Below are 18,693 nucleotides of genomic sequence, written 5' to 3' on the forward strand. Positions count from 1 at the left end.
TCCTGGGAGAAACCACATCCAAAGGTTGACCCATCCTGGGCCTAGCCAGCTGTCTTTGCCAGCATACCCACCTCCTGAAAGTGAAGGGGAAAGCCCAAAAGGTCATCTGGCAGGCCAAGGTCTGGTGGTTGGGTTGGGGGGAGACCAGTCCCTCCTTGAGAGAGATGGGGTATCTTGAACAGGCAACGGTGGGGCTGGCTTCTCCCTCTGGGCTCTGCAGCGTCCCTTGGGTCTGTTCCTCCTCTGCAACACAAGGTGCAGCTTGTCAAGGGGCAGAGGGGCCCCTTGCCTGGCTGGCTTCTGAAAGTTCCCCAAATCATCCTCCACCACCTTGCTTCGCCTCTAACTGCAACCAGATACCCTGCATTTGCCAAATGCCCTCCTGTGGAGCAGGACTCACAAAATACGAGAAAGACGGGGATGGCAGCCCACTCCCTACCCCAGCCTTTCCCTCCTTTCCCTGCTTGCTCCTTTTGTCTCAAATCAAAAATTGAAAGTGCTGCAGGTGAGGGAAGCCATGTGCTGGGTGGTTCCTGCAATGGATCCCAATTACGGAATAAAGTTCTGGAAAAATGGGAGGTGAGGCTTCCTGGGGGGGCATGGAGGTTAGCAAGATCAGAGCCAAGGCTCTGGGTGCGAAAGAGGGGTGGCTGGCCATGGCTCTTGTCAATGGGAATGAGGCAGCCCTTTTAGCCACCCTGGTCCTCCCCATAAATGCCTCCCTCCCGCCCTGGTCCCTCGGACCAAGATGGCTGCTGCTTCCCTTGCTAAGTAGCTAAACAGAGATGCTGTGCACAAGAAATGGAAAGTGACAGGATATGACCAAAGCATTGGAAATCAATCTAGACAAAATGCCCTTCTTAACTGTAAGTGAACAGTTGAAAAGAACCCACTTTTATAGCCATGGAGATAAATACTCTGTTTTTATTAGGAAAAAATGGCTTTGGACTGAATAAAGTCATTTGATTAACTAGTCAAACCAGATGGTTTATTGATGTTTCGGGAAAGAGCGTACAAGGTCTGCCAGAAGAAGAGGCCCGGCTCTGGATTAACCAATTACCCTGCGACGGGGGACACTGACAGGTCACTATAATAGATTTATGAGCTGCAAACTGATGTTTTGTTCACATCTGGCTTATTATGATAAAATGCTGGGATCTTGCTTGCAATCTAGTATGCTGACCCTTGACCTGTAGGACGGTGTGGCCAAACTGGGCACCGAAATCTGAATTAGTTTCAACCTAGTAGCAGTGTATTTTGAAGCGTACCTAGGTCTGTGGTGCAGTCGAAGCCTGTGATGCTTGCTGGCATTCTCATTGTTGATGCTGCATGGCAGCAGATGGGGCAGACAGGTGGAGAAGTCCAAAGTGCCTGTCCTATGAGCTCTTGAGCATGGCAGTATTGATAGGCCTGTGGCTCCACAGATTCTAGCAGCCGGATCCTTTCATCCAGGCCAGTGAAAAGCAGAAAGACCCACCAAAGACAGGAAGGGGCTGCAGGTTGGGCACCCTGCAAGAGTGGCGCCCAGCTGGAGGCAGTAGCACCCCTTTCACTCCAGAGCAAAGTCGGGGAATTTCGTACAGGATAAATCATGCTTGTGGAACGCAGCTGTCCTATCACAATAGGCATGGGTACTTTAAGAGGAAACTGTAATAATAGTAACAACAACAATAATTGGTGGGTTGCTGGGAGTTTTCCGGGCTATATGGCCAGGTTCCAGAAGCATACTCTCCTGACGTTTCACCCACATCTATGACAGGCATCCTCAGAGGTTGTGAGGTCTGTTGGAAAACTAGGCAAGTGGGGTTTATGTATCTGTGGAATGTCCAGGGCGAAAGAAAGAACTCTTTTGTCTGAGGAAAATGTGAATGTTGCAAATGATTGCTTTGATTATTTATTTATTTATTAGCGGCATTTATATCCCGCCCTTCTCACTCCAAAGGGGACTCAGGGCAGCTTATAAGTTATAAATATATACATACAATATATTATTAGTATAGCACAATATAAGCACGATATAAGCATTATATATTATTATATTGTACTATATGACAATATTGCAATATTATTAGTATTACATGTAATATAAATATACAATTATAAGAGTGTATTATTACATTGTATTACATCATAATATTATCAATATTATATGTATTTACAATAGATTATAATATTAGTATAAAAAGGTAAAGGTTTTCCCTTGACGTTAAGTCCAGTCATGTCCGACTCTGGGGGTTGGTGCTCATCTCCATTTCTAAGCCGAAGATCTGGCGTTGTCCGTAGACACCTCCAAGGTCATGTGGCCGACATGACTGCATGGAGCGCTGTTACCTTCCTGTTGGAGCGGTACCTATTGATCTACTCACATTGGCATGTTTTTGAACTGCTAGATTGGCAGAAGCTGGAGCTAACAGCGGGCGCTCACTCCGCTCCCGGGATTTGAACCTGGGACCTTTCGGTCTGCAAGTTCAGCAGCTCAGTGCTTTAACACACTTCGCCACTGGGTTATATTAGTATAGTATGAGTATAATATGATTAGCACTGAATAGCCTTGAAACTTCAAAGCATGGTTACTTTCTGCCCAGGAGAATCCATTGTTGGGAGGTAATTAGCTGGCCCTGATTGTTTCTTGTCTGGCCTTCCCCTGGTTCCTGAATATTCTTTATTTACTGTCCTGATTTTAGAGTTTTTTAATACAGGTAGGCCAGATTTTATTCATTTTCATGGTTTCCTCCTTTCTGATGGAATTCCTCTGTTGAAACTCCAGAGGCCTGCTAACACCTCCCAAACAAATGATTCCCCCAGGATGAAAGCAACTGGGCTTTGAAGCTGAATGCTAATCAAGGTGGCCAATTCGCCTCTGGCAGACAAAGAGTTATTTCTCCCACGCTGAACATCCCAGATATATAAACCCCACTTGCCTAGTTTCCAACAGACCTCACAGCCTCTGAGGATGCCTGCCATAGATGTGGGCGAAATGTCAGGAGAGAATGCTTCTGGAACATAGCTATACAGCCCGGAAAATTCACAGCAACCCAGTGATGAAAGTCTTCGACAACAGAACAGGGGTTTCAGGAGGAGGAGGAGGTCCCGGAAGCAGGACCCTTCTCCCCCCACCCTGCTTTGGACTTCCGGATTGGCGAGCCCAGCAAAACGCGCCCAATGGCCTCCTCCGAGGCGCCAATAAGTTGGGAAGGCCTTCGTTGGGGGAGGAGCTATGGCTGCCTTTCTGATTGGCCAGCAACTGCGTTAGAGGCGGGCTTAAGAGTGAGGGGCCTTTGCGGCTGGTGGAGGGCCGCGTCCGTCACAGGGGAGCGGCGGCGGCGGCCTAGTTTGAAGCAGGCGAGGCCAGCGCTGAGGTGAGGCGGAGACTCGGCAAGAGAGACTGGGTTACCGTTTGACTGGTAATGCTTGCGGAGATACTGGGTCTAAACCAGGCCTGGGCCAAGTTGGGCCCTCCAGAAAGGTTTGGACTCCAACTCCCATCATTCCACACAGCCTCAGGCCCTTTCTTTTTCCCCCTCAGCCGCTTAAGCGGCTGAGGGGGAAAAAGAAAGGGCCTGAGGCTGTGTGGAATGATGGGAGTTGGAGTCCCAACTCCCTGAAGGGCCCAACTTGGCCTAGGCCTTGTCTAGAATAATAACATTCGCCTCAGACACTGATAGGACTACTTTGAATGGCTTAGGGAGGGCCAAAGTTGGCCTAGGCCTGCTTTAGACTAATTACAGAGCCATGTGGGTGAAAGCAGGCCCATAGCCAGTGTTGGATTTCAGTCCTGGGTTGCACAATTGTGTCATCAAGTTTCTAGTCCTCAATGAGTAATTAGGCTAGAGACAGGGCTAAACTGAGGGATTCCTCTCTCCACGTTCCAAGGCATATTTTACCCCTCCCAAAAAAGGGGGCTTTGTCTTTCCTCTTCCTGCTAGGCACTGTCCCCTCCGCCCCCTTTTTATTTATTATTTATAATAATTATTTATTATTCTCTCACCCTGCACTTTCCACAGATATATATAAACCTTCCTTGCTTAGTTTTCTCCATACCTCACAACCTCTGAGGATGCCTGCCATAGATATGGGTGAAACATCAGGAGAGAAATACTTCTAGAACATGGCCATACAGGCCGGAAAACATACAACAACCCTGTGATCCCGGCCATGAAAGCCTTCGACAACATATTTATTTATTTATCTATTTCCTACATTTATATCCCTCCCTCTCTCACCCCGAAGGGGACTCAGAGCGGCTTACAAGTTATACAGTAGAGTCTCACTTATCCAAGCTAAACGGGCCGGCAGAAGCTTGGATAAGCGAATATCTTGGATAATAAGGAGGGATTAAGGAAAAGCCTATTAAACGTCAAATTAGGTTATGATTTTACAAATTAAGCACCAAAACATCATGTTATACAACAATTTTGACAGAAAAAGTAGTTCAATACGCAGTAATGTTATGTTGTAATTACTGTATTTACGAATTTAACACCAAAATATCACGATATATTGAAAACATTGACTACAAAAATGACTTGGATTATCCAGAAGCTTGGATAAGTGAGACTCTACTGTATTTACATACAACATATTATATTATTAGTATAGCACATTAATTAATGTATTTATTTACTATATTTATACCCCACCCTCTCTCACCCCAAAGGGGACTCAGAGCGGCTTACAAGTTATAATTACATATAACATATTATTAGTATAGCACATTAATTAATGTATTTATTTACTATATTTATACTCTACCCTCTCTCACCCCAAAGGGGACTCAGAGCGGCTTACAAGTTATATTTACATACAACATATTATATCATTAGCATAGCACAATAGTAACATGATATATCACTATATTGCACTATACCACTATACTGTAATATTATTAGTGATATTATATTTAATATATAATATATAATAAATATTATTATATTGTATTATTATTAGTATTATATTGCATTACATTATAATATTAGTATCAATGAGCTTCTATCCCTGTCCTGTGGTGCCTGCCAGGACACGTGACGGGGCTAGAGGAGGGGGCGGGGCCTCTTTCCAAGTGCCTGACAGGGCTGAACATCTATATCCTGCTCCTGTGTTCTAACAAGCGCCTCAGGGGAGGTATACAGAGGCTCAGCCCTGTCTCGGGCTCTTGGAAGGAGGCCCCACCCCCTTCTCTAGCTCCTCCCTCTGTGTCCCAACAAGCGCCTCAGGAGAGGTATAGATCCTCAGCCCTGTCTCATGCTCTTGGGAAGAAGCCATGCCCACTCCTCTAGCTCCACCCCTTATGTCCTAACAGGCGCCTCAGGTGCTCAGCCCTGTCTCTGGCTCAGCCCTGTCTCTGGCTCAGCCCTGTCTCTGGCACCCTGGACCCGCCACCGGGTGCTAATAGGTGCCATCACTGCCCCCCTGAATCGCTGTAGCGCCCACCAGGAGGCGGTAGCGCCCACTTTGGGAATCACTGATCTAGATGGTCACGTAAGACCATAGCTAAGGAAAGGGACCCTCAAAGGCCATCTAGATGATCTCATCGGGCCATCAGAAGACCATAGATAAGGAAAGGGACCCTCAAAGGCCATCTAGATGGTTTCATAAGACCATAGATAAGGAAAGGGACCCTCAAAGACCATCTAGATGGTTTCATAAGACCATAGGTTGTAACGGATATACAGTGTTTTACTGTTTTAATGGGGTATGATATTGGTTTTTAAGTGTTTTTACGATTGTTTGTTTTTACTATATTTTGTATTATATGTGGCATTAATCTTGCCATTATGTAAGACCGCTCTGGGTCCCCCTGGGGGAGAAGAGCGGTATATAAATTAATTAATTAAATAGGTCTGGAAAGGGGCCCCCAAAGGCCATCTAGAGAATCTCATAAAATCCTAGGTAAGGAAAGGGACCCTCAGAGGCCATCTAGACAGTCTCAAAGGACCATAAGTAAGGAAAGTTACCTCCAAAAGCCATCTAGGTGGTCTCATAAGGCCTTAGCTAAGCAACGAGACCTCCAAAGACCAGGTAGACTTAGGTCACCCCGAAGTCTAAAGTTTAAGACAGGGGCCAGGTAAACGATCTTGGAGGGCTGCATCCGGCTCACGGGCCATAGTTTGGGGACCCCTGCTCTAATGTTTGCTTCTCATATACTTGGCATATAATTTTAACCAGTTCAAACTCAAGAGTAAACCTGGTTGTTGTTTTTTTTAACCTGAAATTTTTGGGGGGTGGTTTGAATCCCTAAAGTGCCCCCTTGGCTACGGGTTTGGGTGAGAGGGTCTGGTTCTCGGAGGGACATGGGATAGGACCCTGACTCCTGTATTTCGGAAAGCATCCGTTGGCCCCCATGGATATCCTCTCTTCGCTCATAAAGCATGAGGCCTTCCTTGTGTTGAAGCAGCCTTCTCTCTGGAGAGGAGCCGCCCCAGCCAAAGAAGGGGGCAGAACATCAACAGGTTTTGTGCTACTGCACCTGCCCTGGGTCTGCGTTGGTCTCCAGACCGAGGCCTTGATATTCTTAGCTGGAGCAGAGATTGCAAAGTGCCGGTGGATGAGGGCTTGGGTGTGTTCTCTGCTGACCTTCCATTCAAGCGGAGTAAATGTGGGTTCTGACGGCACCGCTCTGAAAGAAACCTCTGAAGAGCCGGAGGAGCACAAGAGGGAGGGTTTCTGATGCGCAACATTAGGCGCTGCTCCTCCGCTTCTATCTTTGGAAGCTGAAAGCCTGGGACGCAAGGGCAGGCCTTTTAGCCTGTGCAGCGAATGCAGAGAAGATGCAGGTGAGGAGCACACCTGGGACCGAGGAGGAGACGGAAAAGGAGAGGAGTCAGGTGGAAGGGGGGCTGCTCCACCCATCCCCTCCCAAGGTGTTTTTGTGAGTGTGTCCTCTGCATTCAGGAGAAACCCACGCTGGACTTGCCAGCCTCTCCTTCCTCTCCTTCTCCGTGGCCCTCTCTTTCCAGTCAGATGCCTGCTCCACAGAGGTGTATAACCCTAATGGCTTGTTGTATGCCATTAAAAGGGATTGTACACTCATAAAAGAATGACATTTTGATCAATGCTGTTATAAGAATTACTGTCTTGACACAGAAAAGCTTTCCTGCTGCAAGTTTAAAAATACGCCTTTAAAAGCTTTTTTATTGAATAGCTTTGCATCCCTGAGATATGTGCTGTTTTGGTGTGACGTTGCTCTGAAGTGCTCCTCGGTGTCACCCAGATCTCAAGCACCTGTTTATTGTTGGGGAGAAAGAGGGGGGGGAGCAAAAGAAAGGGGCTCGTACTCTTGAGAGGCCAAGCGGGAAAACCCCTCCTTCGGCACATGCCTTTATTGCTTTCTTTCCCATCAGATCCAGGCAAAACTGCCTGAAGGGCTCAATTTGTTTGCATGGACTGTACCCCTACCCAGCAAAGCCTTGGACCTGGAACTGGGACATGACTGGGCTCTGGCTGCTTGATGGTTGGGGAGCCTCGGCTGGGACCCTTAAGCCTCCCTTCCATCCCTGTGGGTTGGTTCATTGTGAATTTTTGAGTCTCTAGGTTTTTCCTAGAATCATAGAATCACAAAATTGAAGACCACATGGGCCACCCAGTCCAACCCCCTTCTGTCATGCAGGAAAAGCACAATCAAAGCACCCCCAAAAGATGGCAGTTCTGTTTAAAGCCTCCAAGGAAGGAGCCTCTACCAGACTCTGAGGCAGAGGGTTCCACTGTTGAACAGCTCTCACAGTCAGCAGGTTCTTCCTAATATTCAGGTGGAATCTGAACCATGGCTCCATTGAGTCCTAGTCTCCAGGGCTGCAGAAAACATGCCTGCTCCCTCTTCTCAATGCCATCCTCTCAACTATTTAAACGTGACGGTCATGTCTCCCTGCAGCCTTCTCTTCTGGAGGCTCCCCCAGCCAAGCTAGTCCCCACAAGCACCAAGGCATCCAAGGCCAACAGTCCTACAAGCCGGGTTGCTGTGAGTTTTCCAGGCTGTATGGCCATGTTCCAGAAGCATTATCTCCTGACATTTTGCCCACATCTATTGCAGGCATCCTCAGAGGTTGTGAGCTGTAGGCAAGTGAGGTTTATATATCTATGGAATGTCCAGGGTTGGAGAAATAACTCTTTGTCTGTTTGAGGAAAGTATGAATGTTGCAATTGGCCACCTTGATTAGCATTGAGTGACATTGAAGCTTCAAAGCCTGGCTGCTTCCTTCCTGGGGGTCCTTTCTTGTGAGGTGTTAGCTGGCCCTAATTGTTTCTTGTCTGGAATTCTCCCGGTTTTTTAGTGTTGCTCTTTGTTTACTGTCCTGATTTCAGAGGTTTTTTTAATACTGGTACAAGCCTTTTTCTCCCTCCATGTCCCAAATGGCCTTTTCCCTGTCACCTCAGTAGAGTTCGACTGGCAGGAAACCAGAGGAGTTCTAGACTGAAGCCAGGGATAGTGAGGGTAAAAAAAGAGCTTTATCTGTAGCCAAAAAAAGTAAGAAAAGCCTCACCGGATGCCGGGTGAAACGCTTCAAACACTGAAGGTCAAGTGAGAGATGGAAGAAAAATTGGCAGAATCAAGGTGAGAATCCAGAGCACAGCCACTCAGCGATTAGTGCCTAGTGGCAGGAAACAAATCAATGCAAAGGAATGGAAGAATATAACACAAGCATCCTATCTGTCCTAATTTATTTGCAAAACATATACAGAAAGCAGGATAGGACTCAAAGGAAAGAGATGTCAAAATAGGAAAAAGATTCATTATGTATTGGGCATGGTATTCCTTGCAAGAAACAGCGAGTGGTGCCTGGCAGGCATCTTCTCTCCTTGTTGCAACTGGAAGGTTGCCCAGCTTCTCTTTTGTCTGGCTCCCAAATGCCATCTTGATGAGATTTCCCTGGTCGCATGCCATCTCCCCCCATGCCCCCTCTTCTGACACCCACCCCAGCCGGCCCTTTCTTTGGGGCTTTGTGGCATCAGCCTTCCTTCTGCTCAGAGGCTGGCTGCCACCATGGTGTTTGCCTCTTTGGTCTAAAAATACCCAGCAGAGAGGCTCTGTGCTCCGCGACAGCTAATTGAAACCATTTCTCTTCCCATTTTGGCAGGTGATGCCTGCATCTTGAGCATTAATATCTATAAACTGAATAGTTAATGAATCTGGGCTCAAATAATGAATTAGAAATGCTGGAATGATCAGGATGTGGGAGAGAATTTTCAGTCACTTTTGCTTATTAAAAGCCAGGCTTTGCTACTTAATAAGCCAATCATTGCATTTGACCCCAAAGGAGCTGCTCTGGGGAAGGGGAGCCAGATGCTGTCTGCCAGGGACGGTGGCCGAGAGTCCGGGACAGCAGTGTGGCTTTCTGGCCACAGGGAGACCCCTGGGCCTGGCTCTTCTCCCAAAGCCTCTCTTCCGCTCGCAACCATGCCCTCTTCCCCAAGCCTGCTTTGGCTCCAAGGGGACGAGTGGAATTTTGGGGAATGATCCAGATGAATGGCCAGTTCAGTAACGTGATGGCATCTGTTGCTCTCAGGATTAAAATGAGGTGTTTTCCCAATTTGTGGAAAGAAAAATTGTGGGAGAAGCCAAGACCCCCTTGTTAGGGAAAGTTTCGACCCACTTTAAATGACATCATTATCATCATCATCAACATTTTATGCCATGTCCCCATGCTGTGCAGTCCTGGGAGTTATAGGTTCCCAAGGACCATACCCTTCTCTGAGTGCATTTACACTATTGAATGAATGCTCTTGGGCCCCACTTTAAATACCATAACTCCATACTATGCGTTCCTGGGATTTATAGTTTCCCAAGGTCCATACCCTTCTCTGGGTTCGTCTGCACTGGAAAATAAATGTAGAAGGGACCCATTTTAAATGCCATTATTATTGTTATTATTATTTTATTATTTATTTATTATTTTATTATTATTATTTATTATGACACAGCAAACAAGATAGATATGCTGGATTTCGTATCACAAAATTACAAGTCGAACACTTCCCAAGTGTCTAGGACTGTGTGATGAATTTTCAGATGTCTATTGTTTCCAAATGCCGGCTGAGATAAAAAAACAACAACATTATTATTATTATTATTATTATTATTATTATTATTATTATTATTATCATCATCATTATTATTTGAAACACAACAAGATGAGTGCACAGCAGACACTCTGCTGGCTGTTCTACTGGATCACACGCCAGACACTTCCCAAGTGTCTAGGGCTGTGTGATGTATCGGCGAATAATGCGTGCAGATCCCAGTAAGGTGGCCTTCTGCAGATGGTAATTTTGTCAGTGCTGATTGTGCAGGCCAAGGTCTTTAGGCACTGGGACCACCTTGACTGGCTTGTGCCACAGTCTTTGCAAGTCGATCTTTAAATCCTCATATTGTTCCAGCTTTTCTAGTTGTTATTATTATGCCATGTCTCCATGCTGTGCCGTCCTGGGAGTCATAGTTTGCCAAGGTCCATACCCTTCTCTTGGTGCATTTACATTATGGAATGAATGCTCTTGGGCCCCACTTAAATGCCATAGCTCCATACTTATACGTTCCTGGAAGTTTTAGTTTCTCAAGGTTCACACCTTTCTCTGTGGGGCAGGAGAAAGAGTGCATTTCATAGAATCATAGAATAGTAGAGTTGGAAGAGACCTCATGGGCCATCCAGTCCAACCCCCTGCCAAGAAGCAGGAAATCGCATTCAAACCACCCCTGACAGATGGCCATCCAGCCTCTGCTTAAAAGCCTCCAAAGAAGGTTTTTAAGCAGGGTTAGGGTTAGGGTTAGGGTTAGGGTCCAGGGGAGAGAGTTCCACTGCCGAACAACTCTCACAGTGAGGAAGTTCTTCCTGATGTTCAGGTGGAAACTCCTTTCCTGTAGTTTGAAGCCATTGTTCCGCTTTCCCTCTGTCCATCCGTCTGCTGTTTCCAATTACTGTAAAGCCTTCGCTCCACTCCTTTTCGGATGGGACTGAATGTCTGTAGCCTCTTCCTCGGGGCAGCGGCCTGGCTTCGCTCAGGGCTGGGGGTGGATTGGTCTCAGGGTTGGATGCCAGCCTTGTGGGCCTCCTTTGAGGGCCTCCTTTTATCCTTTTGCAGGTGAAGGCAACGCTCCTGTGGGGCAAGTGGGCAAGGCATGGAAGTGCTGGGATATCCATCTGTGGGGCTCTTGAGAATGGCTGCAGCGAAGGAGGCCGTCCAGGTGAGTCCTTGGAGGGGGGAAGGAGCAGCGCCTCAGCTGGGGTCACAGGGTACCGTTTGCCTTGCGCTTTCGCTTGTCCTGAGTCAGTCTCTTTCTCCTCTCTGTTCTCGGCCTCGGAGCAGCCTTTCCCTTCTCCTCTGATTCCTGCTTGGCCATCAAGAGGCTCAAACCAAAGGTGGGCAAATTTTGCCAAGAGCACAGTCAGGCACATGGCCTCTGACTGGCTGACCCTCTGGGACCAGAGTGCTGCTCAGTCTTGCCTTCTCTGCATGGGCCTCCCTTGGAGACTCAAGGAAAGAGGCAGTCAGTGGGCTCCATTCCTCCTGAAACAAAGGCTCTTGTGCCTCTGTCTGTGGTCTGCGCTGTTTTCTACCTGCTTTCGTTTAGATTAAGAGGTCAATGGTTCCCCCTGCTGGGCAGTGCGAAGATGGCAGCCAAGTTACAATCCAAATAAAATAAATATTGTATATAATCAAGTATAAGGTAAAGGTAAAGGTTTCCCCTGACTCTGGGGGTTGGTGCTCATCTCCATTTCTAAGCCGAAGAGCCGGGGTTGTCCATAGACACCTCCAAGGTCATGTGGCCGGCATGACTGCATGGAGCGCTGTTACTTTCCCGCCGGAGCGGTACCTATTGATCTACTCACATTTGCATGTTTTCGAACTGCTAGGTTGGCAGGAGCTGGAGCTAACAACGGGCGCTCAAGCCGCTCCTGGGATTTGAACCTGGGACCTTTCGGTCTGCAAGTTCAGCAGCTCAGCAATTTAACGCTCTTCGCCACCGGGACTCCTATAATCAAGTATAAGCCAACCCAAATATAAGCCAAGGCACCTAATTTTATCACAAAAAACTGGGAGAACTTATTGACTTGAGTATAAGACGGGGATGGGAAATGCAGCAGCTACTGGTAAATTTCAAAAATAAAAATAGATACTAATAAAATTATATTAATTGAGGCATCAGTAGATTAAATATTTTTTAATATTTACATTAAACTGTAATTTAAGATAATTATAAGACTTATAAGATTGTCCTACTCTGATTATCTATATTCCCAAGTATAAGCCGGCCTAGACCCTCACTCGCGTATATGCCGAGGGGTGCTGTTTCAGCCCTTCAAAAGGACTGAAAAACTCGGCTTATATTCGAATGTACATGGGTAATTTTTTAAAGGATGACCACCAAGTGTGGTCACTGAGTAGCTACTACTCCAGCCTCAATGGCCAGTCCCTGGGTTGAGCCTGGCCCCAGTTGCCCCCCCCCCCCCAAATACACACATTGCACAAATGCCAAGGCTTCCCTGGCCGCTTTGAGCAGTGGGTTCATTGCCGGGGGATCCACAAATGAGAGAGGGATGTGTGTGTCCTGCTTCTGGCATTTCCAAGAGCCATGAACCTAGGATGGCACCTTAGAAAGGGAGGGCAGAGGGGGGCAACTCTCTGCTCCAGGCTTTTGAATTGAACTGGTCATTCCCAGGCCTGTGTTATGGAAGGAAGGAAGGATGCTGGAGTCTCTCCCTCCTTTCCCTCCCTCCTTCCGACTCATTGGGCATCTCCACAGGCCAGGATGGCAGGGGAAGGGCTGGTCCCAGTTTCATTTACTGGTCTAGACTGGGGGCCTGAGAGCCAGGAAGCCTTTATTTGGCAGGGAGGTTGCCATTGGCCTGGAATTGGATTCCCCTGATAAGGCATTCAGGAGCCTCCTCCGCCTGGGCTGCCTCTGCCGCGGCCCCGTTTGCTTGGCAGCCAAGTAATCATATGCGCTTTAATAATCTTTCTTTTACAGGAGTGTGTTGCCAGGGAAACAGAATGTAAGCAGCCAGACGGCACCTTGCCGATCTCAAAGGCAAATCATCCGCAGAAAGGGATTCGCAGGCGGCTTCTCTCCCTCCCCCCTTCATTGCCACCCCCCTCCCCGGCCCCGTATTACCTCCTCCGCCATTGCGTGCATATTTCCATGTATGGATTTCATTTCATGGCAGTTGGGAAGGCTCCTTGTCCCTCTCCTTTATTAAGGCTTGGGGCCTGTGGGTGTCTTGCACGCTTGCTGGCCCACTGACCCCTCGCTTTTGGCATTGGCTTCCCTTTTGTGCAGCATGGGATGGGTCAGAATGGGTCACATTCATTGGGAATTATGGGTGAGGGGCACATCAAATCAAGGCTGAGAGGGCAATGAGTGCTGGGCGCAGGGTGCCTCCCTCCTGGGCCAAGATGTCTCCTGTGTCAGGAAAGGAACCTCAGTCCTTGCTACCCTCCTGCCCCACAGGTGACTCAAATGGCTTGGGCCAGATTAAAAGCATGGAAACTGCCCAGTTCCTGGAGCTGTAAGGGGACTGCCTCTCTATGTGTCTGTTTGTTGGCCTTTGAAGCTGACTGGAGGGCTGCTGGGGGCCCTGAGTCGTCTGCCTGCCTTTGCCAGGGTCTGGTGTGGTATCCTGTGTTCTCATGTGTTCTTCTTGGCCCCAGAAATGAAAACCAAGCTTTGGGAAAGGAGGCAAGACCAGTATCCACTAACTGCAGTGATGCAAAAGTATTTAAACACATAGAAGTTCAATCCATACATACAAACACAAATGATGTTAGTAAAACAGGATTGTTAAAAGATAGGTAAAGGTTTTCCCCTGACATTAAATCTAGTCGTGTCCGACTCTGGGGATTGGTGCTCATCTCCATTTCTAAGCCGAAGAGCCGATGTTGTCCGTAGACACCTCCTAGGTCATGTGGCCACTGGCATGACTGCATGGAGTGCCGTTTCCTTCCCACCGGAGCAGTACTTATAGATCTACTCACATTTGTATGTTTTCGAAATGCTAGGTTGATAAAAGCTGGAGCTAACAGCAGGAGCTCACCCCACTCCCCGGATTTGAACCGCTGACCTTTCAGGCAGCAAGTTCAACAGCTCAGTGGTGTAACCTGCTGCATCACGGATACCAGCTACTGCAGATTAGTAGACTCCAAATCCTTGTACAGTGAATGTTCTGGTTTCTTGACTACATGAGTAGACCCCAACATTCACTCACAACCAGTTTCACCTCACAGGAGCCTTCATCAGGTTGTTGGGTCTGTAAATCTTACGTGTTATTAATACAAACATGCAATTTGTCAACTAGAAATATGTATAGATATATATAGAGATATAGATACAGTAGAGTCTCACTTATCCAAGCTTCTGGATTATCCAAGCCATTTTTGTAGTCAATGTTTTCAACATATTGTGATATTTTGGTGCTAAATTTATAAATACAGTAATTACAACATAACATTTCTGCGTATTGAACTACTTTTTCTGTCAAATTTGTTGTATAACATGACGTTTTGGTGCTTAATTTGTAAAATCATAACCTAATTTGATGTTTAATAGGCTTTTCCTTAATTCCTCCTTATTATCCAAGATATTCGCTTATCCAAGCTTCTGCCGGCCCGTTTAGCTTGGATAAGTGAGACTCTACTGTATATATATACACACACTATTTACTCATTTGTAGTAAAGGCACAAGAACCATTATTCTACCCATGAAGAAGAATATAATAATCCTGTGTTTTACTGACATCATTTGTGTTCGTATGTATGCGTTGGACTTCTGTGTGTTTAAATACAGTAGAGTCTCACTTATCCAAGACTCGCTTATCCAAGGTTCTGGATTATCCAATGCATTTTTGTAGTCAATGTTTTCAATATATCGTGATATTTTGGTGCTAAATTCGTAAATACAATAATTACAACATAACATTACTGCGTATTGAACTACTTTTTCTGTCAAATTTGTTGTATACATGATGTTTTGGTGCTTAATTTGTAAAATCATAACCTAATTTGATGTTTAATAGGCATTTCCTTAATCCCTCCTTATTATCCAAGATATTTGCTTATCTAAGTTTCTGCCGGCCTGTTTAGCTTGAATAAGTGAGACTCTACTGTGCTTTTACTTCAGTGCAATTAGTGGATACCTCTTACATGTCTGATACATGTACAATTTTAGAGCTTGTGATTATTGATACTGTATATTCTTGAGTATAAGCCTAGTTTTTCAGCCCTTTTTTAAAGACTGAAAAAGCCCCCCTCAGCTTATACGCAGGTGAGGGTCCTGGTTGGTTTATATTTGGGTCAGCTTATACTAAAGAACATATGGTACATTTATTATTTTTCTCTATTATTGTTGCTACTATTACATTTATTTTACTCTATTATTATTATTATTATTATTAATAATAATAATAATACATTTATTATTTCACTCTGATCTTATTATATTTATTATTTTACTCTATTACTACATGTATTATTTTCCTGTATTTATTATTATTATTATTACATGTATTACTTTACTCTGTCATTATTAAAAGGATACATAAGCACATTTACATTGAAGAAGATGAGAATAATGATTGGATCAGAGTTGGACAGTCTTATCTTAAATTTGAGCTTTATGTAAATATTCAAAAACATTTAACCTCCTGATGCCTCAATTAATGTAGTTTTATTGGTATCTGTTTTTATTTCTGAAATTTACCACCCTCGGCTTATATTGGAGTCAATGTTTTCCCAGTTTTTTGTGGTAAAATTAGGCGCCTCGGCTTATATTCGGGTCGGCTTATACTCGAGTATTTACGGTATTATGTATAGGTTTCCATTTTTAAAGAGGAGGTGAGGTGCAGAATTCTCCCCTTGCCAGCCCTTCTCCTTCTCCTCCATCCTGCCCCCCCCCTCCCATTTCCATCCCTCGCCCCCACAGAGGAGTTTAATTTTAAATGACAAATGTTGAAATTGGAGACCATCGAGAAAATCCAATTTGGTGAGGAGTTTTAAAAATCCCATAATAAACGCCAAGTGAAATGTATGATTTAATGTGGGGGCACCGATGGCGGCTATTATGTGCTATTAGCAGAGCCCATCCGCGGGCCGAGGGGAGGGGGCCTTGATCACTGGCGGATGCCGGCTGGCCCTGCCTCCCTCCGCTATTGATTTGCAGCCGCTTGTCATAATGACATCGGGAAGCAATGAATGGAAGATGTGCTTTTGATAGGATTGAGGGGGGGACTATCGCGGAGGGGTGGGGCGGCAGAAATTCAGCAAGTTTTCTATCTCTTCTGCCTGATTAGATTTTTTTTCCTCCCTTCTTTTAAGAGCTTTCACATTCCAATAAAAATGCTAAACCAGCTCTCAAGCAGAATTGTTAGGGAGTAAATAGCTCATCGCTTCAAACGAGAAAGCGGCTCTGCTGACCTCACAATGTTTGGGGGGGGGGGGGGAGAGAAAGGGAGGTGGTGGACCTGCACCTCTCTCCCCATAGCGGCTCATAGGCATGAAGTGGGGATTGAAGTGCTGCAGAGGCATGTTGGATCGTGGCCATAGGGTTGCACCAGGGTCATCCGGGAGCAGTGCCTATATTCCAGGTGTGGTCAGGAAGTCGCCCCAGATGGAGCCCCCTCCCCACTGCCAGAGCACCAGGGTCAGGAGTGCTCAGGTCTTTTGATACCACCTTCACCTCTTCCCTATCTTTCCACCCCTTTTTTTTGTTTAATTGGTGAGTTCTGTTTATAGCAGAGTTGCAGAGAAAAAGAGCAGGAATCAGTCCCATAGGATAATAAAAGACAGGTCTCAAAGAAGGGGTGGCAGAGCTGCTGGGAATCCCAGTGTCAGTGGGTATGAAGGGAATTGGGCATCCTCAAAGGGGAGAGCCAAGTTGCTAGTCCTTACGAACCATGTCAAAAGGACAAGGAAGTAGCATTCTTGGTTAAACTTGGTGGTGCTTCCTGGAGACTCAATTTTTTCACCAATCCCATTGCAACAAACAGACAGCCATATCCTGTTACCAGATCCCCCCCTACACGCAATAGCTATGAAAAAATACACACACACTGGACTGATGCCCCTCCATGAGCAGGTTGGCGGTGGATTCTGGCTGTAGCTGTTAGGCACAGATATGGTGCCATTGCTGGCCTATAGCTTAAGGACTACTGGAATGGATTTGGGGGGGGGGGGTCTGGCTGCTTGTTCTCTGTCCTGGCCTTTAGGGTCCAGCCAACTGATGGTCCTTCCCGCAAACCTTAGGGCTGCCTCTGACATGCCCTTTATAATCCCTTGCATTGGAATGAAGCCTGAGGATGGCTCTCAACTCCCTTCCCGACGTTGCTTGTTTGCGTTGAGTTCTCTGCAGGGCCCTCCTGGCAGACTAGGCCTTGGAGCTCCTCTGGCTGCTCCTCCTCGCCTGGCAACACAGATCCATTTGGGAATGATTGGGTTTGCCTTCCACTGCGCCTTAATCCTCCGTAAGCACCCCAGATCTCCCTGTGTGGGGCTCAAGTGGGCAGGGGCCGAAGGAGCCTCCCTAGCAGAGAGTCCCCCCAACCAAACAAGGAGAACTATCTTTGGCAGGGCATTGGATTCTCCCTCTGCACTTCCCACTTATTTTGGTGTTTGAGGGGATGTGTCCCTTTGGGTTGTAATGTGCAAGCTGTCTATTTATCGTCACAGCTTGGATGTATGCTCCCTTCCCCACCCCTATATTAAAATTCTCCCCCATTCAGAGGCTGCTGCTTGTCTCTTCCCGCTCCGCCTTGGTAATGGGCCGATCCATCAATGGCAGGGACCTTCCGACTGTGGGGACCCTTCCCTTCCCAAGACAGCCTTGTGCCCCCGTTGCGCCTTTGCGCAACATTGGGCCCATGGTCTTGAAGAACAACAGCGACATCTGCGTGTGCCGCAACAGAGCAGCACAGTGGCGCCAAGGGAAGAGAGGCCGGCTCCTTCCGGCACAGCCTCCACCATCACTTCCTTAGCCCGGCCCAAGAGCTGGGGCCAAGGGAAGAGGGCAGGCACTGTGCAAACCCCCCCCCCCCCAGGCACCTCAGAGGAGAGTGGACATATCAGAAAGAAGCTACCAAAAAACCCAAAAAAAAACCCACAGTGGCTGTCCTTTTGTGGCCAGGGCCAGGACCTCCTGCATATGATGAACTGCTCAAGTGGGAGCAACCCAAAGAAAAGGGAGTCGAAGCAGGGAACAGAGGAGCCAACAGTTTGCTAAGAAGGGCAGGAGGGAAGTAGGGGTCCCTGTATCCAGTATGAAGTGTGGGGTGTCCTGGATCCCTTCCTCTCCTCCTTCGCCAATGCCTTTCTGAAGGCCCCTTCAGAGGAGATGGGCAAGCGCTATTTCCATCCTACTGAAGCGGGTGGCATTCCTCGTGACAGGTGCCTGGCTCCCTCCCAGCATTAATGGGGAGCAGTGCCCCAGGCTCTGCAGAGGGGAGCACCTCCCACCATCCCCATGAGGTCCAAGCAAAGAGGGCCGATGGGGTCCCGCCTGTGGCACCTCCTGGCAATGCCCCCGAATCAGGCTCCCGGCCCCTCAGCATTGCACCTCTCTTGGCTCACCATCCTTGGCTCGCACGGCTTAATGATATGCAAATGAAATATGCATAAAGCCCTTCTCCTGCATGATGATTAACCTCTGGAGACGCGCTCAGGCAGCGGTTGTGCCCGCTCTTTGGCGGTCTTCCTTGAGTGTCTTCTGTGTGGAGTTT

General features: G+C 47.0%; 1 protein-coding gene across 5 annotated transcripts in view; it reads left to right on the plus strand.

Moving 5' to 3' along the window:
* The first annotated feature begins 3,214 nt into the window (after positions 1-3,214).
* The window catches only part of pmfbp1 (polyamine modulated factor 1 binding protein 1), a 38,026-nt gene continuing 22,547 nt past the window's right edge, over positions 3,215-18,693 (plus strand). For 3 of the 5 annotated variants that reach the window (XM_062961778.1, XM_008120609.3, XM_008120611.3), the window contains exons 1-2: positions 3,216-3,359; positions 11,071-11,173. Coding sequence is in view for 4 of the 5 variants with exons in the window: in XM_008120609.3 (XP_008118816.2) it covers positions 11,108-11,173 (66 nt within the window). In the remaining variant the exon portion in view is untranslated. Of the gene's footprint in view, positions 3,405-11,070; positions 11,174-18,693 lie in introns of all 5 variants that reach the window. The other 2 variants (XM_008120612.3, XM_008120610.3) reach the window with 2 other exon arrangements.

The sequence above is a fragment of the Anolis carolinensis genome, unplaced genomic scaffold (genome assembly GCF_035594765.1).
Source record: "Anolis carolinensis isolate JA03-04 unplaced genomic scaffold, rAnoCar3.1.pri scaffold_9, whole genome shotgun sequence".
In the NCBI taxonomy this organism is placed as follows: Eukaryota; Metazoa; Chordata; class Lepidosauria; order Squamata; family Dactyloidae; genus Anolis; species Anolis carolinensis.